The sequence below is a fragment of the Pezoporus occidentalis genome, unplaced genomic scaffold (genome assembly GCF_034315485.1).
Source record: "Pezoporus occidentalis ecotype Australia unplaced genomic scaffold, CSIRO_AGI_Poc_V1 ctg124, whole genome shotgun sequence".
NCBI lineage: Eukaryota > Metazoa > Chordata > Aves > Psittaciformes > Psittacidae > Pezoporus > Pezoporus occidentalis.
In genome coordinates this window covers 3,218,142-3,242,622 of record NW_026913038.1, presented here as the reverse complement: position 1 = coordinate 3,242,622, position 24,481 = coordinate 3,218,142, and the positions used below count along the sequence as shown (strand labels likewise).

The 24,481-nt window shown below is 47.7% G+C and overlaps 1 protein-coding gene across 2 annotated transcripts in view; it reads right to left on the bottom strand.

Moving 5' to 3' along the window:
• Window positions 1-24,481, bottom strand: part of NEURL1B (neuralized E3 ubiquitin protein ligase 1B) — a 134,161-nt gene that overhangs the window by 33,043 nt on the left and 76,637 nt on the right. The window contains exon 1 of one of the 2 annotated variants that reach the window (XM_062607725.1): window positions 1,825-1,983. The exons of the other annotated variant lie outside the window; for it this stretch is intronic. Within the exon in view, the coding sequence (XP_062463709.1) occupies window positions 1,825-1,855 (31 nt within the window). The 5' untranslated portion in view covers window positions 1,856-1,983. Of the gene's footprint in view, window positions 1-1,824; window positions 1,984-24,481 lie in introns of those variants that run through there. 2 annotated transcript variants of the gene reach the window in all.

The window sequence follows — 24,481 nt, the reverse complement described above, 5'->3', positions numbered from 1 at the left end:
TTTCAATTTGCAACCATCCAAAAATCTCTTCTGCAGCCACAGGTTAGCAGCTTCTTTTGACTGTCATTACTCTGGAAAAACCGAACACAGCTAAATCTGGGGGAAAAGACCCATTTTCAGCATCTTCCAGCACATCAGCAAACGGTGCGCAAGTGTCCTGCATGGTTTTGCCTTGCGCAATTTGACAAATGCCTGTGTGTGGACTGTCCCCAGCAGAGCAATCCTTGGAGACGGTCTCTACCTGGCAGGACAGGACGGGGATTTTCTAAGCCACCAGCACAACGTTTGAGCTGGGAGGGCTGCATAAATCAAGGCTTCAGTTTTTTCCATCAAACTTTCCCCCTTTTCTAACAACTTCCCTTGAAAGCACCGTGAGGAACTCTTTAATCACAGAACTGCAGTGCAACTGATGTCATCCCTTTTTTTAACTTCACGTGTGTAAGGCTGTGCATGGGAAGGCTGCTCAGGGGAGACTGTTCTAGCAAGAGGCAGAATGGCTGATACAACTCTCAACCTTCTGGAACAGAGCTCACAGCTAGATCCCACATCCCAGCAGGCAAAGATTTTTCCTCTGGGAAGTTCTAGCCTTACTGAGGTAACCTCCCCTGAACCAGGGATATATCCCTGGCTCTCTCAGATGTTTCATGTGCCCCTTGATGTTGTCTCCAGCTGAAAAGCCAATCCACAAAATTAATTTTCTTCAAGGTCATGCACTCCTCACAATGCCTTTATTTGCCTGTTGGTGAAGCATTTAAGAAAATTAAAACTTCCTTATTGTGAAAGGAGCTAATTTCCCATTTAAATGTAATAGAGAACGAAAGGAGATGCAGCTAGAAATCTAATCACAGCTTCATAGTGAAACCACAAGCCTGGCAGCTTTCTTTTATGCCTTGAAGGTCCCAAGCACCCTCTCTTTGCAAAGACAATATATATGGCACATCCAAATGCAAATCTATTCCTCTCTTTATTTCTATATTCAGCTCCCTGGCTGATTCCAGGGAAGCATGTGTGTGTATTCAATAGGTCCTCCTGCTTCTTTAAGTAAGTTTAATAATACCCTTTTTATTTATGTGAACCCAAAGTACAAAGGATGCAATGCAGGAGCTCTGCAAGAGCAGAAAAGAAAAGCAAACTAGCTGAAGATACAGACTGGCAAGGGCGCAGTAATTCAATACTGTTGATTCTATAGAGACCAACTGCTTTCATTATGCATCGATTCTCTGAGGAGGAAAAAACCTCACAACTCTGAACTTGCAAAGGAAAAGAATCTGTACATCTCTTGTGTAAGGGCAGAATTCACTAAAGAGGCAGTTTAAAACAAGGGTGGTCTACCAAACATTTCAGACCTGCTTTCAAACAGTTTTCTTTTGGAGACTCTTGATCAACCAACGCGTTTCTATATTAAAAAGTCGCTTCAAAAAAGGAAGGGAAAAAAAAACAGAAAAAAAAAGGAAAAAAGAAAAAGCAGGAGGAATGCAAAGAAAACCCCTAAAAGGATCCGACCGAAAGGCTGAGAGATCGCTGCTCCAGCTGCGGGAACAGCTCCGCTTCGCCCGCTTTTGTGGCTCTCACATGGGCAAAGCTGTGCCCCGCCGATCCAGCATCACCGCCCCGGTGCCTGCCGCAGCGGGGACCATTGCAAGCAGTCGCAATTAACAACACTCGGCTTATTCCGGGCCGCGACCCAGGGGCGCGGGGCTCGGACCCGGGGCCGGCACAGACACCCCACTGGGTCCCTGCCTCCGGCTCGCCCCCGGCCTCTCCCGGGACAAGAGGCACCCCCCGCCCCGCCGCTCACCGCAGCCCCCCGCGCCCCGCCGCTACCTGCCAGGGTCTTGTGCACCGTGTTGCCCATCGCTCAGCTCGGCGGCGCGGCGGAGCCCGGGGCGGTCCGAGGGCCATGGACAGCGCCCGCCTCCCGCCTCCCCGCTCCGCTCTGCTCCCCGCCGCTCCGCACCGCCTCCTGCTCCGCCCCGCACCGCCCGCGGCCCCACCCGCGGCGGAGCCAGGCCCTCTCCTCTCCTCTCCTGTGCCTCTCCGGGACGCGTGGGGCTGCGGGTCCCCCGAGCCCGCCCAGGCTCCGTCGCGTTCCGCCCTGCGCGGGGTGGTAACGGGGGTGAGGAGACACGGGGAGAGCCGGCGGGCAGCGGTGCGGGAGCGGGCAGCGGTGCGGGAGCGGGCAGCGGTGCGGGAGCGGGCAGCGGTGCGGGAGCGGGCAGCGGTGCGGGAGCGGGAGCGGGCCGGGGCTCCGGGTAAACACGGGCACGGCTCTTTCCAAGAGGGTCCCACTGGCCGCAGGAGAAAGAAGGGGTTCAAAGAGCAGGAGGGCACAGCTGGGCAATGCCAGCTTTATTCTCAGGACAGACCTTTGCGTCGGCAAAACCTTCCCAAAGGGCACAAGCTGCACTGTGAAACACTGAGAGTCGATATACCCGAGGCTTTTTTCCCCCTCAGTGCTACTTACTTACAGGGTGACCTTGGATAAGCCACTTTGCATCTCAGTGGCACAGCTTCCCTGCTTTGGAATTGAGGGTGGTAGCAGGAGTGTTGTGTTGTCAAATTAGTTTGAAGTACACCAATACCATGGAGACGAAGGACACCTCAGCTGACAGCCCCAAGTGCAGCATTGACAAGATTTGTCTCGCAGTTTCTCTCCCTTTGGATCTCAGATGTAAAAGCATGTTTATAGTCCCATTAGAGAAGAGGAAGGGATTTCTCCTTCTTCCCGGTCACACTTGCGCTGCTCAGGGGTGATGCTGATGAGCCTCTTCTCTGAGACAGTTTTCATAGTTTGGAGACATAGGAGCACCAGAGCTACAAAACATGCCCAAACCAACGCATGGGGCTGATGCCATGGTGCACAGTGCTTGGGAAAAACCACCATGACCCTTAGCAGAAGTCACATCTGTGAACTATCCTGACGCACAAGAAGTGGAAAGAGGGTGAGAGCCAAGGGCCAGCAGCTCAATGGCCTGGCAGAGCCCAGGCTCAGTTTTACTGTCGGGAAGCTAAAATAACAAGCTTTTAATCCCTAGATCATGTGGAACAGGTCAAGTATGGCTCAGGAGATGAGAGGGGACAGAAAAACCTAATTTCCAGTATCTGCTATTGCATGGATTTGTTAAAAATGGGATCATCGAATGAGACACCAGCAGCTGTTCTTAAAAGTGCCTGCACCCATCTGCTGTCTTCTTAGGTTAGCATATGCCTCCCACTGTCTTGGGTGCCCTGAGCTGTAAACCATGTGCAGGAACTGTCAGAGGGCAGGAGCAGCGTGCTGAAGCACAGCGCTCCCCTTGAGGGAGAAGGGGAGGGGGGCAGTGTCATCCTATTTAAACAGAGGGGAAAGTCCTTGTTTCACTAGACAGCAGGAATGGGAGACTTTGGCTAATCCCAGCCATTTTCCCTCAGCAGGGAGGAGTAGTTGTTATTTTAGGGCTTAAATGAGCCTTAAAAAGCCAGAGGCAGCAGAGGGGTTCTCCACAGCTGGGTCTCTGCAGCTGCCTGGGGGCTGCTGGGGCAGCTCATGTGCATGCCAAGCATGGGCTATGTGCCACCTCCCCAGGGTGCCCGGGACATGCACCATGTCCCTCCTTCCACATCCCGACCACAGCAGCCCAGAGATGGTCGCTGCCTGTCCCAAGGGTGTTCCAGCCCTTCCTCCTCCCCAAAAATGAGGTAAAAATAGAAGACAATAAAATGGAAATGCACATCCTTAGGACATGGAGGCAGGAATGCAATCAACGCTCCTACTTCTTGGCATTGTAAAAATGTAGAGTTTTGTTAAAATAGCCCACTTCACACAATGCAAAACAATAAGCATGAGAAATAGTTTAGCAAGGATGACTTCACCCTCTCCAGAAACCACACTGAGAAAAGCACAGGAGACCCAGAACCCGGGACTGAAAGGCAATGCAAAGTCATTGCTCAGCCTGGAGACATGCAGAAAGGAAACCAACTGCCCCAGCCATGGAACCACAAGTGAAAGCTCATTAGCATTTTAAAACTCTTTCCGCTCCAGCAAGTTTTGATAACTATTGATAACACACTTCAGTAATTTCTTCTGCATGCCTGACAGATGGCTGCTCCCATTAAGAAATTCCCTTCCCTCTCTCACCCTCATTTTGATCAAGGGACGAGGTGACCTGCTGCGCCTGTCATTTGCTTTGGTATCTGCATTCTCCGTAGATATAAAATAGTAATAACACCTAAGCTCCTTCCTAGTATTTTTTATTACTAGATGTTACACCACGTTGCAGACAAGACATTATCCTTATTTTATAAGTGATGAAACCGAGGCACAAGGAACCCAGGAGACACATACAAGGTCATCCTCTCAGCCATCACCAGACCTGGGAGCAGAGGAGCCACAAAACACTGCATTGGACCTGACTGGCAGGACCGGACACTTTTAACTGCAGAAACTGTACTGCTGCTTCTCCCTCTGCATTTTCTATTTCCCCCAACAACAAACTCATCTTAGTGGGATCAGTGGAGTGAGATCAGGGTAATACCATGGAAGGGAAAAAGTGCCTGGAAGGCATTTTGTGTTACACTGATGTCAGACATCTGCTTCCCAGCTCACTTTAATCACCTCTAAATCTTACTGTGAGTGGATATGTACCCAAGCCTTTAAAATATGGGACAAAAAAGAGACAAATCTCTTTTTGAAGCAAAAATGTGATGAATTCCACCTGAGGTTTGTCACAGACAGGGACATGATGCAAACCCTCCTGTAACCATGTACCCAGGCCAGACCTCTCAAGAGAGGGTATGGGCTGTACTGGCTGTTAGCAGTCACATAAACACACTCATCTAAATGTAGTGTTGCCAGAGATACAAATAGCTTACAAAGAACAGCTAAATTTCCACTGTTTGATTCTAGTCTGAGGTGTAACTCTTCTTATAGCACCAAATTGGTTGCATTGTCTTTGTAAATCCCCTGGGGGCTCAAGTTTTGGGGGATGAAAGATGTTAGAAGATGTAACACATCCTTGTTAGCAGCTGCCATTCTTGTCTGTCTAACAGATGGCAGTAAATAATGACAGATTCATCTCTTTCAGCAACAATGAGATGGAACACTGGAATATCTGCCTGTCCTTCCCCTTCAGGGCAGCAAACCCTTCTGTGCTTGAGCAGAGCAGTCTCCCCTGATCCCCAGCTACAGCTGTCCCATAGGGTGCACCTTGCCCTGCCCTCAGAGCAGGGCTGCAGTCACCCCTGCCACTGGCTTCTTCCTAGCAAGCACCAGTTTTATCCTCCACTCTCACACTGGCCAGCTCTGTCTTGCTCACAGCTGAGCTCCATTGAAAACCTGTGGACCTGCTCAAATCTCTGTCTTTTACCAAAGGCCAGGTTGCTGCTTGCAGACATTTCCCTCCAGAGCTGTGTATAATATAACCTTGCCCCTCAGCCTGGGGCTGTCAGCTCTACTGCCGTTTCACGCCCCTGCACCTTCAGTTCATCTGTTTTTCTTTGCTCTGTGACTCTGAGTAGATGCTTGAAGCATCCATTTTTCTTTCAGCCCCATCTATCTGGAGCTCCGAGACTGCCCAAACCACTTCCATCACATCTTACCTTGAAGCCTCCCGTTCCCTCCTGTACTTAGCAGGAGCCCCCTGGGAATTCTCAGAGACTGTGAACAAAATATACCCTTGAAAAATACCTAAGTTGACTGCCCAAGCCTATAATGCTCTTCCAGCATGCAAATAACACCATGTCTAAAAGAATACAGTTACTCTGACATGCACATCAGTGACATACAATACATCTTCTTCAACAAGTACATATCCAGCATGGATGTACCAAGTGGTATCATGGAAGTAATTCTTTCCTACTGACACATGAACAACAAAAAGGTCATTTCTGTAGCTGTGGTGAATGGTGTTATGTGCTTCCTCCTATAGAAAGTCACACTCCTGCCAGCACCTTGTGTTTCCTCATCCTACTGGATGAAGTGACTGTCCAGGAGAGAGAAGATTTGACTGATAAAACCAAATGCTACTCGTCTCACAACTTCCCAGCCTCTGCACCTCGCCTATGGAAGGAGAGCACTAATAAGCCTCTTCCCTACTTGCAGGAGAGGAGGAGAAAAAAAGCTGTTCCCTGAATTCCCATAATAGACGTTTAAAGAGGTATTTGTTTAGGAGGGATGCGTACGGAGCGTCCTCCAGCACCGCACAAAGCCATCCTGCCTCCCACGCCTTCCAACTGCTGAATGCAATTACTTTCCTCCTCTGCTCCTAGCACTAGCACAGGATGCGCCGGGTCTCCACAGGTCACGCACAGAAACTGGGTTTTACTTTTTTTGTTTCCCCTAAGAAATCAAGGGAAGCAGAAGCTTCAAGCACAACAGTAGGAAAATCTTCCAAGCCTCTTCTTGAACTGGCCTTGACTACGCAGCAATTGAAGCCATTTCCTGATGGGACTTCTTACTGCCTGCTGGAGATTTGGCTGCTGTGAGGCTTATTTAGCCAAAGCTGAGGACATTGAAACACATTTTCTGGGAGATAGGGCAGAATAGTCTTGGCCCAGAGGTGACCCATAGGATCTGATGCAGACAGGGAAGTGCAACCCCCAGAGATGGTCAAACAAGCCCTACGTGGCTTCAAAAGCAGCAGTGACCATCTGCTCTGACCACAGTTATATATTCAAAGTGCAGCAAGTGGCTATGACCACCATGCAGTGCATGGAAAAGTAATCCCTAACGAGATGCCAGAGCAGCTCTCAAACGGAGAACATGTGGGCATTCCTGGCAAAAAGGACTCTGCAATAGAATCTTTAGCTGCAGGAATTACAGCCTAGGCAGAAAGAGGGAAAGGAAATGGTGAAACCACCGTGGAGCAAAACACAGTTCAGTGTCACTTGCACAAACCACATCCTAAACAGCTTTGGTAACCATAATAACACAGTCCCCAAACAGCAGCAGAGGCAGTTGTGAAGGGCAGAACCCAGGGTTGCAGTGAGGAGCATGAGGCTGTGGGAAGGAGCAAGGAGAGTGGAGCCAGCAGAGGCAGCAACGAGGAGACTTGGTGAAAGCATCTTTTTCTGGGAAGAGCGTAGTTGGGCTGATTGTTCTGCCATGTTATTAATTGCTTTAGATAAACAGCGCTTTCTCTCTAGAGAACTCAAAAGCACCACCTTGGGTCATTCCCCACCCTTTCAGTGGGGCAACAGGGAAGAGAGGCTTCATAGCCCCAGAGGCACCAGCACTGCGGGGAGATGCTCCATCTGCAAGTCCCAGACAAATGCCCTTTCCTTCGGCGCAGGCGGAGGGTGGGTTGGTCCCATGTAAGGAAGAATTTCCAATTTAGAAACAAACAGAGGCAGTTCCTATTATTGTTAGTGGAACGTCAGCATCTCTGGTCCCGAGCACCACTGTCAACAAACAGGCTCACAAATGCTCCTTCAGCATCAGCCAAAATAAAATCCATGAAAGTATCTATAACTCAGCATTCACTGCACACATAACAAGCTCTCCTTTTTCTTTTTAAACCCAGTCTTGTCCATGTAATTTTAACATAAAGGAACTGTTTGTGGGCTGTGTTACCAAATGAGTCATCACTTTATGTGACAGTGTAATATGATTTAGAGAATTCTTGGCGCACCAGTATGGATTATGCATTATAATCTCTTAATTTGGACTGTCAGTGCTGTGCAGCAGTGGCTGGAGCAGGAGGGGAAGAGCAGGTTATCTGAATTACAGCCTTAGCTCTGCTGCTGCTTTTCTGTGTGACCTTTGCAAATTAGTTACCCTCCTCCTGCCTTACTTTTTTCATCCACAAAGCAGAAACACACCTGTGTCTTACAGCAGGGTTAGCTAATGTTCACACGGGAGATCTGAAGAACATTACGTAAGTGCAAATTACTATTTTAATAAGGGAAGAAAAGCAGAAGGACTTTGTTTTGGGTGCAACAGGCTGATTTTGAGAAGCACTATCAGACCTACCAGGACACAGTCTCTGGGGGCTGTATACCAGTCACAAGCTCATTGGTGCCAACGAATGATTTTCAGAAACATGAGGAACAGGAAGTGTTAACAGGAAACCCAGAGACTTGCACAGTGGGACTCTTCAGAAAATGGAGCATAATTTCTGATAAACATTGATAAATAAGAACCCTTGGGGAAATCCCTCTCTCATCCTCCAGACACTGCATGTTGATGTAGTCTTGAGAAGCAATGTTGGCTCTGCAGCCCTGGAAGTGAGATCAGCTATCATTTCCTGATGGAGAGGCCCAGGCAGTGGCAGCTGAAGGAAGACCTGCTACCTCCAGGGGCAGAGGTTGCGGTGGGCAGATTGCAGTGAGGATGATGAGCAGCCACCCCGGAGGAAATGGAAGTGTGTGTGAATCAAGAGCTGCAGACACTTGTCCGCTTCAGCCTGGTCTAAAAGTACTGGAGTCAGTTTACCCAGTCCCACACATCAGAGCGGAAAAGTTTGGGATCAGAGTGTGCTCCACAGATCCAAACAAACCCAGAGGCTAACATCTGCAACTGTTACTCCTGACCCCCCAAGCCTTCCGTTCCCTCTGCCTTTGGTAAAAGCAAAGCGGTCCATATTTAGCAAAGGGTCACTAGGCAGGGAGGAAACCAGGTACCACTTTCTAAAGCTATCTTGCTCCCATCAGCCAGCTGCCTTCTGAGTCCTTGAAGTCTGGCTTTGCTCCGTTCGCACAGTCCCTGCTCACAGTATTTCTACAGGCAAGGAGGATGCATCTTATGAGACACAAATACCTCATGAAGAATTTTGGGAGACTGAGAAGTCCTCCCCAGAGAGAAAAAGAAACCCATCCGTAAGAATGGATCTACATTTGCTGGCAGGAGGGTTTCTTCCATGTGCTTTGAAAAGCAGCATGGTGCTGCCAAGGCGAATCTGTCAGAATTGGGACGCATCTGGGTAGATAACTGGCCTTTCCTGAACAACTTTTCCTAGCAAAAGAAGAGAGGTCGGTGTGACAGATAAAGCAGGCAGACAGCGATGGCTGGCCTCTGGGAGCTCTTTGCGGAGAGGATGACAAGTGAGAAACACAAACATAGGATGTCTGCCCATGCTGTGAGCTCTCTCACCTGTTACTCATTTCCCCAGACAGGGCAATGACTGAAAGGCCACTTTTAAATGCAGTAGTTACTAATATTTTGCATCTTAGGAGCTCATGGAAAACAAAACAAAACAAAAGCTACACATAATACCCCCAATACCTTAGAAGTATAGGGCCAACTATTTAATGAAATTCTCTTGAAATGAAATAGGAAGAAGGAGCAGAGAGATAGTGCAGAAAACTATCAAGGAAAAAAAAAACCATCTTTCACTTCTTGCTTGACCTTCCTGATCTTTTCACACATATTGCAGCAAATGGGAGTTGACCCTTGATGGCTCATAGTTAATTTATAAGCGGGAAGCTCTATGCCCAGGGGATGCTGTGCTGCCGTGCCAGCTATCCAGGCAAAGAGCTATTGCCTGATGGGCTGTGGGAGAGCTCTGCGTGGGCTGGGGGCAGAGCACAGCCCACCAAAACCTTGCACCTCTGCTTGCCTGGACCTGATGTTCCAGGCACAGGGGACTGCATGAAGCCATCTACCAGCACATCATCTCAGATGCACATGGGGGCCAGCAAGGCAGAGTATCCACATAGAAATGAGCAAAGCCTTTTGTTCTGCACACCTCCTGCGTTTCATGCATCACACCCGGCATAAGTGGTGCAAGAGGTGGGTCAAAGCTCTTATGCTGGATGTACCTCTCCAGGGGTTCAGCCACGGTGCTCCTGGTTACCATGAGATCACCATTGGCTGCACACCATGCTCAGTGAAGGATCCTGCATCCCACCACCCATGCCTGCTTCACCCAAGGCTGCTGGGGAGATGAAGCCACCGTGATGTTTGCCTGGGATTGCAGAGCAGCCCACAGGGATTTATGGAGAGAACCCAAACCAGCAGGAGAACAGGCTCAGGATGCCATACAGCCACAGTGCTGCTCTTGTTCTGGGGTTCACATTCGCTTTCACAAGCACCGTAGGGGTTGCTATATGGTCTTACAGCTGTTTTCTAAGGCTTTTCCTAGAAGAGATGGCCCCCAAGCACAGCCTCAGCTGTCAGAAAACATGTCTTTGGTTGAGGGATTCAGGTTTGCCCATCCTGTGGGCTCCTCGTTTAGCTCGCCCCAAGGAGGGGCCAGGCAGAGCATCATTTCTGCTGGTACCCCAGTGCTGCACAAAAGCCACTGCCTTGGGCAGCGGGAGGGATCTCTGGAGGATGAACACAGTAGCTCCTCAGGGCAGCTGGCTATTGAACACTCCCCTCCCTGCTCAGCGCATCTCCCAGAGAACCCCTGGTCACAGGACAGGTACTTGCAGGGTCCTCCTGCAGCACCTGTCTCAGCTCCCACCATCAACACTTCTTCAAAACCCACCAGTGCCAAACTGGGGCAAAGCCTGTCAAAAAGTCCAGCAAAATCAGCACAAACACAGCAGAGCATCTCTGAGCAGAAGGACAGGAAGAGGCAGCAATGGGAACTGTGGAGCAAGGACTGGGATGGAAGCAGTAGCTTACAGCAGCTTTGTATACTCTCACGCTAAATCCAAAACACAGCACTGACCAGCTACTAAGAAGAAAATTAATGCTATCCCAGCCAAAAACAGGGCACTACAAAACATCCCGTGATTTCAAACCAGAACCCATGCACCCCTTGTATAAAAAAAGCACATTAGGATTGTGGAGAACCCAAATGAGAGAAGCTCACCAGACTTTCCCTTAACTGTGAACGCATCAGAGCAGCATGAATATTTTTACTCCCTTTGCAAGCTCGAGCTGTAGTGTTCACAATAGATGTTATCTCCCATTATACACAGATTGCCCTTCTGGAGCTGCAGCAACAAATCCTGACCCCATGTGTGAAACACTGCTGCTTTTATCCCTAGCCCCAAGAACATGAAATCAAATGACAAAGACTCCAACCTCAGCTGTCCTCTTCGGGACAGAACATGATTTATAGATTTATATACACACATGCCCATCTATTCATCCTCTTAGCAAACAGTTCATGAAGTGTGCCTTAAGCCTTTCTGAATCGGGCAATTCTCTGCTTAGACAATCAATCCCTAACTGAGAGTCTGCAGGGAAAGACATCATGTTGCAGGAATGCTGCAGAAGCTGTTGCATATACTGTTCCCTTTGTTGAGAATAGCATCTTTGCCTTGGATATATTTTTTTTCCTCCTTAGCCATTTGATTTCATGAAGCAGGGCCCGGTTCCAGCAGGCAAGAAGAACACAGCTAGATTCTGCTTCTCCTTTCCTGAGAGGCTGAGAAACCAGATTTAAAAAATGTGCTTGGTGGGCGTTTGGTGGGACGAATTCTCTGCCATAGTTCGGCATTTCTGAGATAGAGATAGAGAGAGTGGCTTACGTTGCATATGGTGCCTGGTTTTGCTTCTCTAGCAGGTAGCCTAAGGAGCTGCCACCTCCCCTGCCATAGAAAAAGTCACAGTAGGTGTTTAATTAAAAGCAATTTTGCAAGAGGCTTCAAGTTAGACCAAAAGGCTCAGGGCAGAAATTTGAGGAAGTTTATCCAGTGCTGGTGTGTAATGAAAAGCAAATTCTATTACAGTAACCTAAAGGGCAGGTAGCTCTCTGGGGCATGGCCTGTCTTATTCTCTACAGTCCAGCACCAAACACAACAAGGACTCCCAGTACTCAGATAGGGCTACCGCGCACTCATCTATAACCATAGTAACAATAACAACCCTTCTGAGAGGATCTGATTCATCTCTCATAAGGACTTTAAATCCAGATGTGGTTCCCTTGGACATAATGTGGAAGACAGCAGGATCAAAGTTTCTATATACATTCCAGTCCAAGGGCATCACTCAGCAATACTGTCCTTACAGAGCTGGCAAAAAGGACAAATTGGCAACAGGGCAAGTTTCGGTCCTTCCTTGCTGCCACCCACAGCAGTGATGGCCCCATTTAACTGTCCAGCCGAGCCCTTCCTCTGCATGCCCATTATGGGGAAAAGGTGGCCCTGGCTGAATCACCACAGCAGGCACTTGCACACTCAGTCTGCAGCAACACAGACAGGTAGAGATGTTCACGTGCTGCTGGGAGACAGTTAGGGGACCATATAAGGGACAAAGCAGGAAGGTCCCTAATGAATGATGTACATGTTTCTGTGCATTCTTACTAGCAGAATAAAAAGGGGAGAACACAATTGCCAAGGTACACTACATCTGCAGAATTGCCTCCAAATTAACTGCACATCCATGTTCAGTAACTCTTAAAAGCTACTGGGGTTTTTTCAACTGCCAATTTTAGAGACTTCCCAGGAGATCCTGGCCTAAACCTGCTATCTCAGCTATTAAGTAAAGAGATAGGATATTTTTATTAAAAAACCCAAAACACCCCCACGAGACTCCACAACTCAGACTGAAGATAACTGCAGCCATGAAACATGGCTTTAAAGAGACTCTAATTAATAGCTTCAGTTACTAAATCTTGCCTCTGTGTTGCATATGCTAGGCAAACTCTTCTTTTTTGGTTCACAGGGAAGTCCCTTCCCACCAGCCAGCTGCAGAAATCATCCTTTTAACCAGCACACACCTCTGCATCACCCGACTTACTGCTCTGCTTCCACACGTGTCACTGCAGCTCCTGGCAAGAGGCATCTGACCATACAAGCTGCGAGGCCATCATCCCAGCTCAGCTTACAGTACAGACATCAGTCAGTAGTGGAGCCAGCCCTCCTGAACATCAGCAGTAATGCTGGGTTCAGCTGTTAAATAAGCCTGGCAATTGCTTTATCCCTGAACTCAGTGACCTGATTTATTGCTATTTACCTATATTTTAATTTTTAACAATTTCTAGTAATGAATCCCAAGACTGAAACTGTGAGAGCAGGGAAGCTCCCCAGAGCCAGCTTCTGATGGCAGCGCATGCATCCACAGCTGTGCAGGAGCGTGTAGAAAGGAACCTGCCTGCCTGTTCAGGTTCCCTTGTGGGTACTGTCAGCAGGACAACTGCTCAGGCTGCACTTCACACAGAGGGCTGTGTACTGGTGGACACTCAAGGCAATAAGTTTAGACCCTACGCCTGGCAACTAGCCCATTTTTCTCACATATACAAGGCTCAGATCTGAATCTCAATGCCTTTTCCTCTGTGACTTGTAGCGGGATACAGGATTTTTCTTTTCCTTTGAAGGCTCTTTGTGATAGGCAGCTGAAAGACAACTACTACAGCGCCACGTGGATTTGGGGATGTTTACAAAACTGCAGAAATCAGAGCTGTCTAATAGAGGGAGAACACTGAATTCATTACGCCCCCAGATTGGGTTTGGGCTCAAAGAAATTTCAGATGACGAGGATGTTACAAAACTTAATAGGACATTAAAGCCTTTCTTCTGCGGTGCCAGAGAACCAGCCTTTTGCCTCGACATTCCACCCTTCCCCTTGAAAAGGCTGAGCCCTGTCCCAGGCTTTGCACACTCACAAACAAGGACCACACTGGCCTGTCACAGCACATCCCATGAGGCGCACACCGCAGACAGCATGAGGATGAGGGGTAAGGCAGCGCCCTGGCTTTTCCAAAGCAGACGGCACCAATGCGTGCCCCAGTGCTGAAACCAGGACACTGATGTGCGCTCCTGGCAGCTGACTTTCCCAGGAGAAGGGCTCGGCAGTGTCTGGAAAACAGCTCTTTCCAAAGCATCTCACACAGTCTTATGAGAAAGACAAGGCCTCCCCAAGCAGCAATGTCTACAAAATATTTCTGTAAGGTTCTTTATGGGTTTTCCCATTCCAGTGCCCAGGCAGTGAGATGAACTGCAGCTCCCCATGGAGCCTGGTGACACTGGCCAGGGAGGGACATGGACTGAGGCCATGGCTTCCTGGTCTGATCTGTGAGGTGATGCTGGGACACCGCAGCTGTGTGCACATAAGCCAGGATGGATCCAGGAGAGCTGCTGCTGGCCCTGGGTGTGCTAAGGGATGGGGATGTTCAGTGAACTGAACCATGCAGGGCTGTCTGGACCACTGTGGCCAGCTCAGAGATCTCAGAGGCTGTGGGAGAAGCTCTGTAGCTATCAACTTCAGCAACTTCTTGAAGTAAAGCTGTGTTGATGCACTTATCATGGGAAAGTCATTCAATCCCTGTGTCTTCCACATGGTTCAGTGGACCAACTTCACACTGGCAAGCATATATGTGGCTCCAAGTACCTCGGTTGTGGCAAACATTTCTTCATCATGAACCTATGGAAGGACTCATTTTTGCAGTGCACTTTATTACTGAAGAGTTTTCTTTAAAGGAAAGAGGAAGAAGCATCTATTCTGTATCTCTGCAGTGAAAAATAAGCTATGTCTCACAACACTTGTGATAGCTCTAGGTGATAAAGACAACAGTTTGCAAGACATCATCTCCACTGCCTCCAAGCACCGAGCCTGCTGCCTTCGCTGTGCTCTTGGCTTACACTGGCCCATCCATCACCTGCTTTTTTAACTGGCAGTGATGAGGAAATTATGCATGTGAGCAGCCATACACACCACAGAGTATAATTCCTAATGTTCCATAGCAAACATTTTTCCGGGTGCTAGCAGGCGTTTCAATCCTTCATCCGGACTTTTATGAACACTGCTGCTGGGTACCTCCTTTTAGCTGCTCCTACTGCCTGACAGCTGTGTGCCAGCTGGACAGAACAGGGACGGTTTCTGGGGCATCTGGAGCAGCTCAGTGGGCACCAGCATCACTCTGCAGCTTGGACTTAAGGGCTGGTAGAGGAAGGCGGCATGAGGGTGATAACTAGACCAGTTGCTGGCTCCTCATGATCCCTCAGACTCAGTGGGTTGTGTTTGTGCTGCAGCAGCCAGCACAGCACAGAGCAACTCGTTACAGCCGGGCCTGAGCCATGAAGTAGGGAGGGTTGGAGGAGGAATGGAAAGTGGGTCACTCATCTACTGTTCCCCCGAGTTCATGTTGGTCTAAGCTCAACTCACATAGCAAGGCAGTGGTGCCCCCCTTCTTCCTGCCTCGAAGCAAAGCTGCCCACAGCAAGTAACATCATACACAAGCTCAAAGGAGCAGCAGTGACAAGTGCTCAGGCTCTGCCTTCTCAGGAGGGGTTTTCGTGACACATTTTTCCCCACACATCTCAGTGCTTCATAAAATACAAACAAACCTCAGAGTGCTCTGAGGTGGCAGCTGCTGTACTGCATTTCTGCACTGAGAGATGCCTCGGAGCTGGTCACAGCCCACTGAAGTCACTGGGAAAGTCTCCTCCTGCTTCAGTGGGAATGTGGGTTGGGGCTGCCTGCTTTCTCCAGATGGGGAAGCCCCTGGGACACAGGAGCGAAGTTTGCTGTTGGACAGCCAAGGGAATGGCACCTCACTGAACAGCATTCCTGGGGCATGAGAGGACTCCACATTGGGAAGGAACAGACTGGAGCTGGCTCCCCACAGCACCACCACTTCACACAACATGCGTTCTGCATCAAGGCAGGAGAGGGCTGGCCAAGTCCCTTTTCATACCATCTGCACCCAGCCTAGTAGAAGATACTTATCCCTAGAATCAGTGGGACTTTAACAGCTGACTTTAACTTACAGCATCTCCTTGCAGGGCCACACACAGCCCTGCTCAGCCTGGAGCTGCAGCACTCTCCTACCCTGATCCTGGAAAGGACTCAGGGCTACACTGCATACAGAAAGGGCTCTGGGATGCCAGCAAGCTTTACACTGGGCTCCAAACAACTCTCAGTTCTGAGCCGTGTCAGTCCCAGAAGCCAGCTCTCCAGAAACCAAAAGGTCAGACCACATAATGCGTTCCGCAACACTCTCATCACAGCAGTCTGTACTGGATGGTATTTCTGGGTCTGAAGCCATTGAAAGTCCCCAGCTATTAGAGGCAGAGTCCTGAGTCTCTCTCTGAAACAAGGCAAATTGCTGATTAACAAGAAATGGAATAAGGAAAAACAGGACATGGGTTTAGTTTCCATATTTCTTTTGCTGTAATCGTTCCAGATCTGTCCAAGGAAAGCATCCCTCAGGGCTTATCAGAGCAGCCACCGCAAAGGAGAACAAAGGAAACACCAATCATTTCCAGCAAATCAAAAGATGACAAGCTTTAACCTTCAGAGGAGAGCAGATTCCTGCAAAGGGTTTGGCTGCTCTGTCTCTGAGTTTCCTTTTCCCCAGTCCCAGTTTCCGAGCAAAAGTTTCCCCAAACAATAGAGATTGGCATCGAAAGAACAGAATTAAAACAGCCCTCTTTTCACAAATAGGCTTAAAATGGAAAGACAGGCCTTGTCACTTGGGAGCAATTGGTGATTCTGTGCAGGCTGGCAGTACTGAGGACTTGGGTCAAGCTCTACAGCCCAGTTGTGCAGGTGCTGTACAGTCACACAGGGCAAAAAGATGCTTCTTGGCTCCCTCTCCTCCCTTTCTATGACTAGGAGAGATGTTAGGGGCCTGGGAAGTGGCTGCTCACATTGCAGAAAATGACTGCAGACAGCAGCAGCCCACCACAAGGCTGGTGAGCCCCCAGCAGAGACAGGAAGGGTAAATGCAGCCAGGGCATCACATACTGGGTGCTCAAATAAGGGCACAGCCTTTCTCAGACACATACCTATGCATAGCTCATGGAACTGAACATAACCTAACCCTGCTCCTCTCTGGCACTAATTCCCTCTGCAGCTTTGCCCAGCACAATGTGTTAGTGTCCTCAGATATAAAATAGACTCCAGAGTCGAACCCAGCTAAATGTGGATATCCCAATGAGGGACTGGCACAGACCCCATGCTGAGCCGCCTCCTTTCAAAAAGCCACACGTGGTGCTGAGCAGGACATGCTTCTCATCATTAGGATTTAAAGGGAATTTAGTCCAGCCTGAAGATGTGCTGGTTTAAAACCAATATCCCCTAAATCAGGAGGAGTAAATAAACCACATCTGCACACACATCTGTGACTATCAGAAAAGACAACATGCGAGGGTAAGGAACAAGAGTTTCCTTGAGAGCTGCAGATGTTCAATACAGCTGTATAATTGCTTGGGCTGCTGTAAATCTTAACTCAAGGGTCCCTTTTTCATGAAGGATGCTTTTCAAAACCCCACAGGGAACAAAGAAATCCTTCTGATTTTACCCACACATCTTTCCTCACCTAGGAAGAATATGAGTATCTCAAAACCTGATTTTCTGGGGAATGAGATGTCACCATAGAGTCACATCCATGGAGAGTGCAGGTGTATGACAAGTTGCCATAGATGACCATGTCTCCTGACACATTTGTCCTGGCCAAGAACACAGCTTCTTGTCCCATGGTTTCCACCCCTACATGTTAAATCAGCTCAGGCTGACTGGTTGCCTATAAGCACCTGCCAGAAACAAGCTTAGCCCTGAAGGACACAGCAGACATTCATGGGAGCTGACAAAAAGTGTGTACAATGGCCCATGACACTGGTGTCTCCATGCACTCACCCAGACCTGCTCAGGTGCAGCAACTGCTTTTACCTGACAACAGATCAGCTGCTGTCCTCAGCAGTCACCATTCTAGGCCATGCGGAGGGTTCCCATGGCTGGGGTGAGCCCTTGACAGGTCCATACCTTCCTCCACCCCATGAGCGGGGCTCTGCCTTCCTCTTATCCTAACTCAGAACCCATTGTTTTACCATCTTTTAATCTAACTGGGCAGTTAATGATAGGAAAGATTTGTTCTTGAGGCTCACTGAGGAAAATTCCATAGTAGACTGTAGCTGAAGCAAGAGCTATAAAAGCGTAAGTCACTGCTCCCAGGAATGTGCACCAACCTGAATAGCGGGCTGTGCAGAAGACTCTGCTTAGACCTTTGCTGGAGACAGAATTCAGGCAGCACTGATGGCTTGGGCACGGCACAGGCAAAGACTCTCAGCAGCACATATGAACAACTGCTCAGGGCCAGCGCAAACACCCATGTGCCTCAGACAAGGGACAGCTGCTCATTGTCAAAAAGATAAAATCAAGGTGATTTTAGCAAAGTGGAATTTGGGGTATTCTCCCCATTACCAGAAATCTTCATTCAAGGGTTTATTCAGCAGATGGGGGAACTGGTTTGCTGCAGTGGAAGCAGGTCATTGTAAGGTAAGAGGAAATCACGAAGAGAACACCTCAACCACTGAACTGCAACTAGGGCAACCTGGCAAGGACATCAAAGGCTCATCTTCACTTCACCAGTGAGGCCGTAGCCATGTACTTCCTAGGAGAATACAACTGCACTAACATTGCCTTATAAATAATCATGAATTTACCTTCCTTCAAGAGCTAGGCCATCGGGCACTGAGGAGGCTTCGTGCAGCCTGTTTTGCCAGTTCGGTGTTTGAGAAGTGACTCACGAGCACACTATCAGCTGCAGTCGCCATGCTTGCCAAACACCGGGGGAGAAAACCTTCCCTGTCATTCTGGCACAGGCCCTTCCAGCATACATGGAGATGCTTTCAGAACACTCTTTCTTTAGAGAGGAAAAGATCACGATTTTATGGCAGTGCCATGCTCACTGCAGCCATAGGGTGGATGGGGAGAATGAAGACGAACACTGGTTGGGATCATACTCCATAAGTTATGTAGGGGCACCTCTGGCTTCCCCCATGTCTCCCGGAGGAAAGCACCCAAGGACAGCTTATATCTACACAGCATCATACTTTGAGGGATGTTTTATAAAGACACGTTAGCTACCCTGACCCGTGTTGGCAATTGACTGCTATGGATAAACTGCAAGAGGGTCATTTCTGTGCTGTGGAGATTGGCATTATCAGTCATCCACCCCACTGACTTCCCCATAGATAGGTGACAGTGACCCCTTCATTAATGTCAGGTTTCCAGGAGGTCTGACAGCTCCCAACAAAAGCTGTTCCCAGTGTCACAGAAACTGCAGCAGATCACAGGTTATCTGCAGAATGGTAGGAAAGACCAGGAAAGGAATTTAGACTTCCTTTGGGTGATTGACTGGAATGCAGCACCCATATCTCTGGAGTCTGTTCTGATAACAGCCTCCTAGAGCCTGACCCCCTGAAACGCAGCTGTGGGAAGAAACCGTCTTGAAAAGGAACAAAGCTCCCATCCTTTGCTTTGCAGATTTTCCCAGTACCAAATTCAAATCCCCAATCCTTCAAATTCCATCATCCCAAAAATCTACAACACACACAGTATCTGCTGCTCAGAGGCTCTGGATCCACAACCCTGAATCCTTAACAAAGTCTCACTGGAATGGCATTACTTACATGAATCAGTGCTACACACTGAGCAAAGCCTGCAACAGTGGGCTGCCAAATCTGGTCTCCACTCATCTCCTTATTCAAAAGCAACATCCTCAGCAGAGTTTGTGCCTGGGGTCAGTGTGAAATTAAGGCAACTGAAGGGAAATAAAATCTCAGGAATAACCCAGGCTTGCATAAATAATTTGCTAAAGCACTAAACCAAAGAGGCATTTGCTTATTACACACTTTGGGTTTTGTCACTAGCTATGCTGGAGTTAGCCACACTCCTTTACCTAGCCCTGCTTCTCTGCTTCAGTGAGTTCTCACTGAGAAAATGCTGACTTTTCCCCTGCCAAAAAAAATTAATGAAAATGAGGTGAATTCTCTGTCAAAATGTTCAACTACAAGAAAAAAAAATCCCACAACAATAACAAAGCTTTTGTTCAAAACCACTGAGCCACGACGGAAAGGAGAGGCTTTTCTTCTGTGTTTCAGGTGCTTTGATACCAACTTTGCTGTTGTAAAATGATTTCTGCTTTGAAAATTATCAACTTGCTGATGTTTCAGTTGACTCAGAGCAGAGTTAATTATGCAAATGAGGCACCAGGGTACACGAAGAAACCTTTTCATCATGTCCACACTGCAAACCTGTGCAGCTTTGAGTTTTTGGACATGCTTGTCCTGACATTCCATCAGCTGCTCAATTAATTAGGATGACTGCTTCTGCTCCCAGGTCATGGGGATGCAGTAAAAAGTGATTGAGCAGTGAGAGCAGAAGCTGTGAGTAGTTCAAGATGTGAGGACAGGATACTTGCATCCTCAATCCCAAGCAGAACCTTTGGGAGCACGTGTTGGCTCCTTTGATGTGCCATGAGCATTTCAGATAGGGTCATGTCCAAGAAGAGAGGGTTAGGGTAGCTGCCAGGTTTATGATTTCTAGGGTGAGGATGGACTCCAAGAATAGTCCCCCTTGTTCTTCAAAGACTCAGATGAAGTCATAGAATTGGAGGGGAAAAGGAAAACACAAAACCACACATAATGATGATATACATTTAAAGGCTCTGAAAAATGTGCTCAAGACTCTGTTCACGGTTCCAGGGAAGGGAAGGAAGTTTGACATTTGGTTATTTGTTCTGTGCCTGCCATTCTCTTCAAAACCTGCCTGGAATTAACGGGCTGAGTTACCCCTCAGAGACCTGAAAGGGCTCTCCCAATGGGGAAGGAGAAAGCTGCAGACTAACCTGTTCCCTCTCTCCCAATCAAAGGCTTTCTGCCCTTTGCTCACCTTGCCACCAAGAAGGAAAACTAAGATGGCATTTAACCCATGTAGGTAGTAATTAGGAATGATTGTCTTACATACCTCTCATCTCTGATGCCTTTAATTAAGAGGTGGGGCCCATAGCTCTAGTTGTCTCCTCCTAGGATAAGGAAAAGCTGGGACACGTTTCCAATTTTCCTTGAGCCATACTTTTTTTGTGTGACCGAGTACCATATGAACAACACAAAATACAAATCTGCATCTCTATGCCTGACAATTACAGAGTGTGCACTGGTGTGCCTGCACACGTGCTCTTGCCTGCATACCAGGCCTGGCTTAACTTTGCTCCAGTTTGCCCCTTTTGGGACAGCGATGTGGCTGGTATGTAAGGACTGGAGACAAACAGCAGTGCTGGTATGTGCCATCACCCAGCCTCTGCTCTCACCCCTGTGGCTGGGCTCCTGGGCACAGGATACGAAGCATTCAGCAGCAGTGCAAAATTCAGATGCCTGCAGTGCTTGCTGCTCTCTCCCACCCTTGTGCCCTGACTAAACATGCCTATACCCCTTCCCTACTTGTTTCAATAGAACTGTCCCGGGAGTTCTTGTGAGCCAGAGAAAGAAAACTGGTCCAGCTTGCAGAAAAGAAGCCTCTGCTCCAGTTCATATTGCAGGTACAGTCAAGTAACCTAGGCACAGGACTGGGAATAGTATGGTGCTTTCATCAAACAATTTATGATAGAAATCTACAGCTTTAAATATGATCTGCAGGGCAGCTCACAGTGGCTGAGCAGGACTTGATGAGGGACTAAGGAAAATGCTCCCAGTGCCAGAGAGAGACTGTGTCCCTAATCAGAGCACATGCATTACAGTCCCTGGGCAATTCAAGAAGAAGACATTTCCAACCCAAAACCTAAAGATAAGAATGGATGCACTTGGAAAGAGAGAGTTGTAAACATAACCTTCTCTGGTAAGCAGGATGTGGACATAACCCACAATCGTCAGCCCTAGTTCTTCTTGACCCAAAGCATCCATGAAGCTCTCACAAACCTGGGAGACAGCACATGCTCTTCCATGCTTCTTTCTGTTCAACTCCCAACTGCAGAATTGGGGTTTAGAAAAGGATTTACTGCTACATCCTACAAAGTTCACTGGGAAAGCTGAGGGCAAGGCTAAGTTCCCCTCTTTGAATTAAGCCTCGAATGGGCCCCTGTCATAGGAAAGTGTCTGTGCCCACCACTGGGATTCAGAAGAGTTGTAGGTAAAAGAAGAGGATGCATTGCCTCACCCTAAAAGAGTCTGAATTCATGGCACATGTCTCCAGAGCTCCATTGCCTTTTGCAGGTAAGGTTAGACTGGGTCCTTGGTACTACACTTACTTAAGTCTGTGCATACTGTTAGGCTTAAGAGAAGATCGGCTACCATGCCAGATCTTGATTTTATCATATTGAGAACTAAACACATGCAATTATCCTATCGTTAAACGAATACTAAAGTGAGCAGACTGGCTGCTCTCATTCTGAGCACTAAGCATGGATGTAACCCTAAATCAAAGAGATTAATATGGGTAGCAGGCAGCAGAAGTTGGTGTTTTTAGGGGTTTGGATATTTTCCAGAAAACAGCACTGCCCTGATCTGCATGAGACTTCAGCTGGATAACAGATTTAACTTTACATACCTGTTTGTTACACATTCTAAGGCTACAAATACGAATTCATGTGAAGCACCAGTGCACAGCTCCTGCAACAAAGAGGTTTTCCCCACACACATCTTAGTAGAATTCAGAAGGCCACATCCTCAGGCAGTTCAACCCATCCCAGCCTGGAAGGTGGACACTGAGCAGGACAGTGTGAACGTTGGCCATTCCTCATTTGATCAGGTCTGTTTATGCTGGGGGAGCAGAGGCAGCACTGCTCTGGGCAGGGCTGGTGCTAGACAAGAGCAACCTTTTGGGGAGAAGAGGCTCGCTGCTTCTATGCATATTGCTCGTTGCTTTGCAGAGCTGCTTTTCAGACTCACTAAAGGTCCAATATCAAGGTAGTAACTCAAAAGATGGATGAGCTAAAATGTGTCAAAAAGAATGAGTGGTGTTCTTATTTCTAGAAACAGGACACCTCACATTTGGTGAGAATATGCACCCGATGTCTCAGATGTTTTCCTTTTGGCCATATATGCTTACAAAAACATCCATGCTGGCTGTGGAGTTTTAGTCTTCCCCCTAGAGAAGAGCCACCAACTCACTACAAAAAAATCCCATCTGTACAATCTTTGTTTCATGTTGCTTTTCCTGTTCACAGGCAGAGAAGTTTCTATCTGCCACTCCTAACAAACTCCAACATACGTTCTCCAAGGCATATAAAAAGCCAGTACAAGTGTGCTTGATCTTACCCTTTCCATACACTGTTCAAACCTTAGCATTGACCAGCAAACAAAACTGTCTTCTGGACCCCTGGCCCATCTTTGCCTTTTGGGAGATCTCATCAGAATTGAGAAACAGCATCTTATGAGGACACATCTGCACAGCTGTGAGACAGCAAGAGTACAGAGATCATTTTAGTTCAGCCATAGGTGGGGGTCTATTGAAAGTCATGTGCATCAGGGTATAAACTCCGCTGAAGTTCACAGCTCTTCACATAACATCAAGAAGTGGCTGTGTGATACTGAAATAGTGTAACTATCTGGGTTTTCAACAGGAAATCTATTTTGGGACCTAGAGGAGGACTCCTTAACCTTCACTCTTGGAAAGAACTGTTGATGATCTCACTGCATGACTATCAGTGTCCTGGGCCAAATACTCCTTATGTTCTTGGACTTCTGATCAGCTAACAAAGCAGAAGCATGAACTAATCGACAAAGCAGATCCTGCATTTTCTGCTTCTTACAGCTCTATATTCAGTAGCTGGTACATGACACTTCATGAGCTGATGCTTGTCTGTCTGTGATCTAAGATTAAAGAAATATCCACCATATAATCCAAGGGGATTGGAGACTGAACACTCTTTTCTAGGGCTGTTTCAACATATGGAGAAACAAAACCGGTTGCAGAATCTGATTCACAGATAGTAGTTCTCAGGAATGCCATTAGGAAAATAAGTTGATCTCTTCCAGAGGGAAGGATTTCATACTTGAGGTGACATCACCTGGAACATGTAATCCCATTTTGCAAGAAGACAGATTCTGTAACCAAATTCCATAGGTCTTTTCAATCTGTAATTATGTTAGCATATTTAATCCTATAACGTATTCCATAGGAGGCAACTAAACCAAAGTTGCCTTGGCTTGACACAGAAAGAAGAGCACAAGTGATGTCAATGCCCCTGGCCTGTTGCTGTTTGACTTACGCTCTCAAGAAATTTTATAAGGAGCACATGTGGAATATTATTAAAACTAAAGCAAACTAACCTGTAATTTAGAAGACAAACCTTCTCTGAGTTATTTATTAACCAGTTAAGAATCTGTCAAGGCCTTCTTAACTATTAACAAACAGTTTCTGAGATCAAGACAGAATCCCAGACCAAACTGCATGATTTCACGATGTGAGAGTCTGAAATTTATTGCTGTCCTTGTGCAAACATTGATCTGCAGCTGCACACAACCACCTATCCCCCAGATCTCCAAGAGGAGGTCAGAGCTTGGTGTCCTGCTCTCTACAAACACTGCTGCAAGGGCTATTCCCAACACACCAAGGTGACACTGGAATAAGGCCATAGAAACTTCAGGCTGACAAACACCCAGCAAGGATGACATTCCCATGCACCCAGTATTGAGAAACGTATTTGACTGAGAAAGATGTATGCTGCTGTCCATTTCAATATAGAAAATATACCACTGATCTAGCAGGAAACCAAAAGGAATTACACACATGGTAGAACAAGTATTAGGTGAAGTAATGACCAGGAAACCAAACCTCTCAGCCTTAAATGGTCACAAACGCTCATGGTTAGGGAACAAAACCAAGAAATGGCAACTGAGAACAATGACTCTCCCACCCATCTCCACCTTCTCCATCACAGCTCAGCTCTCA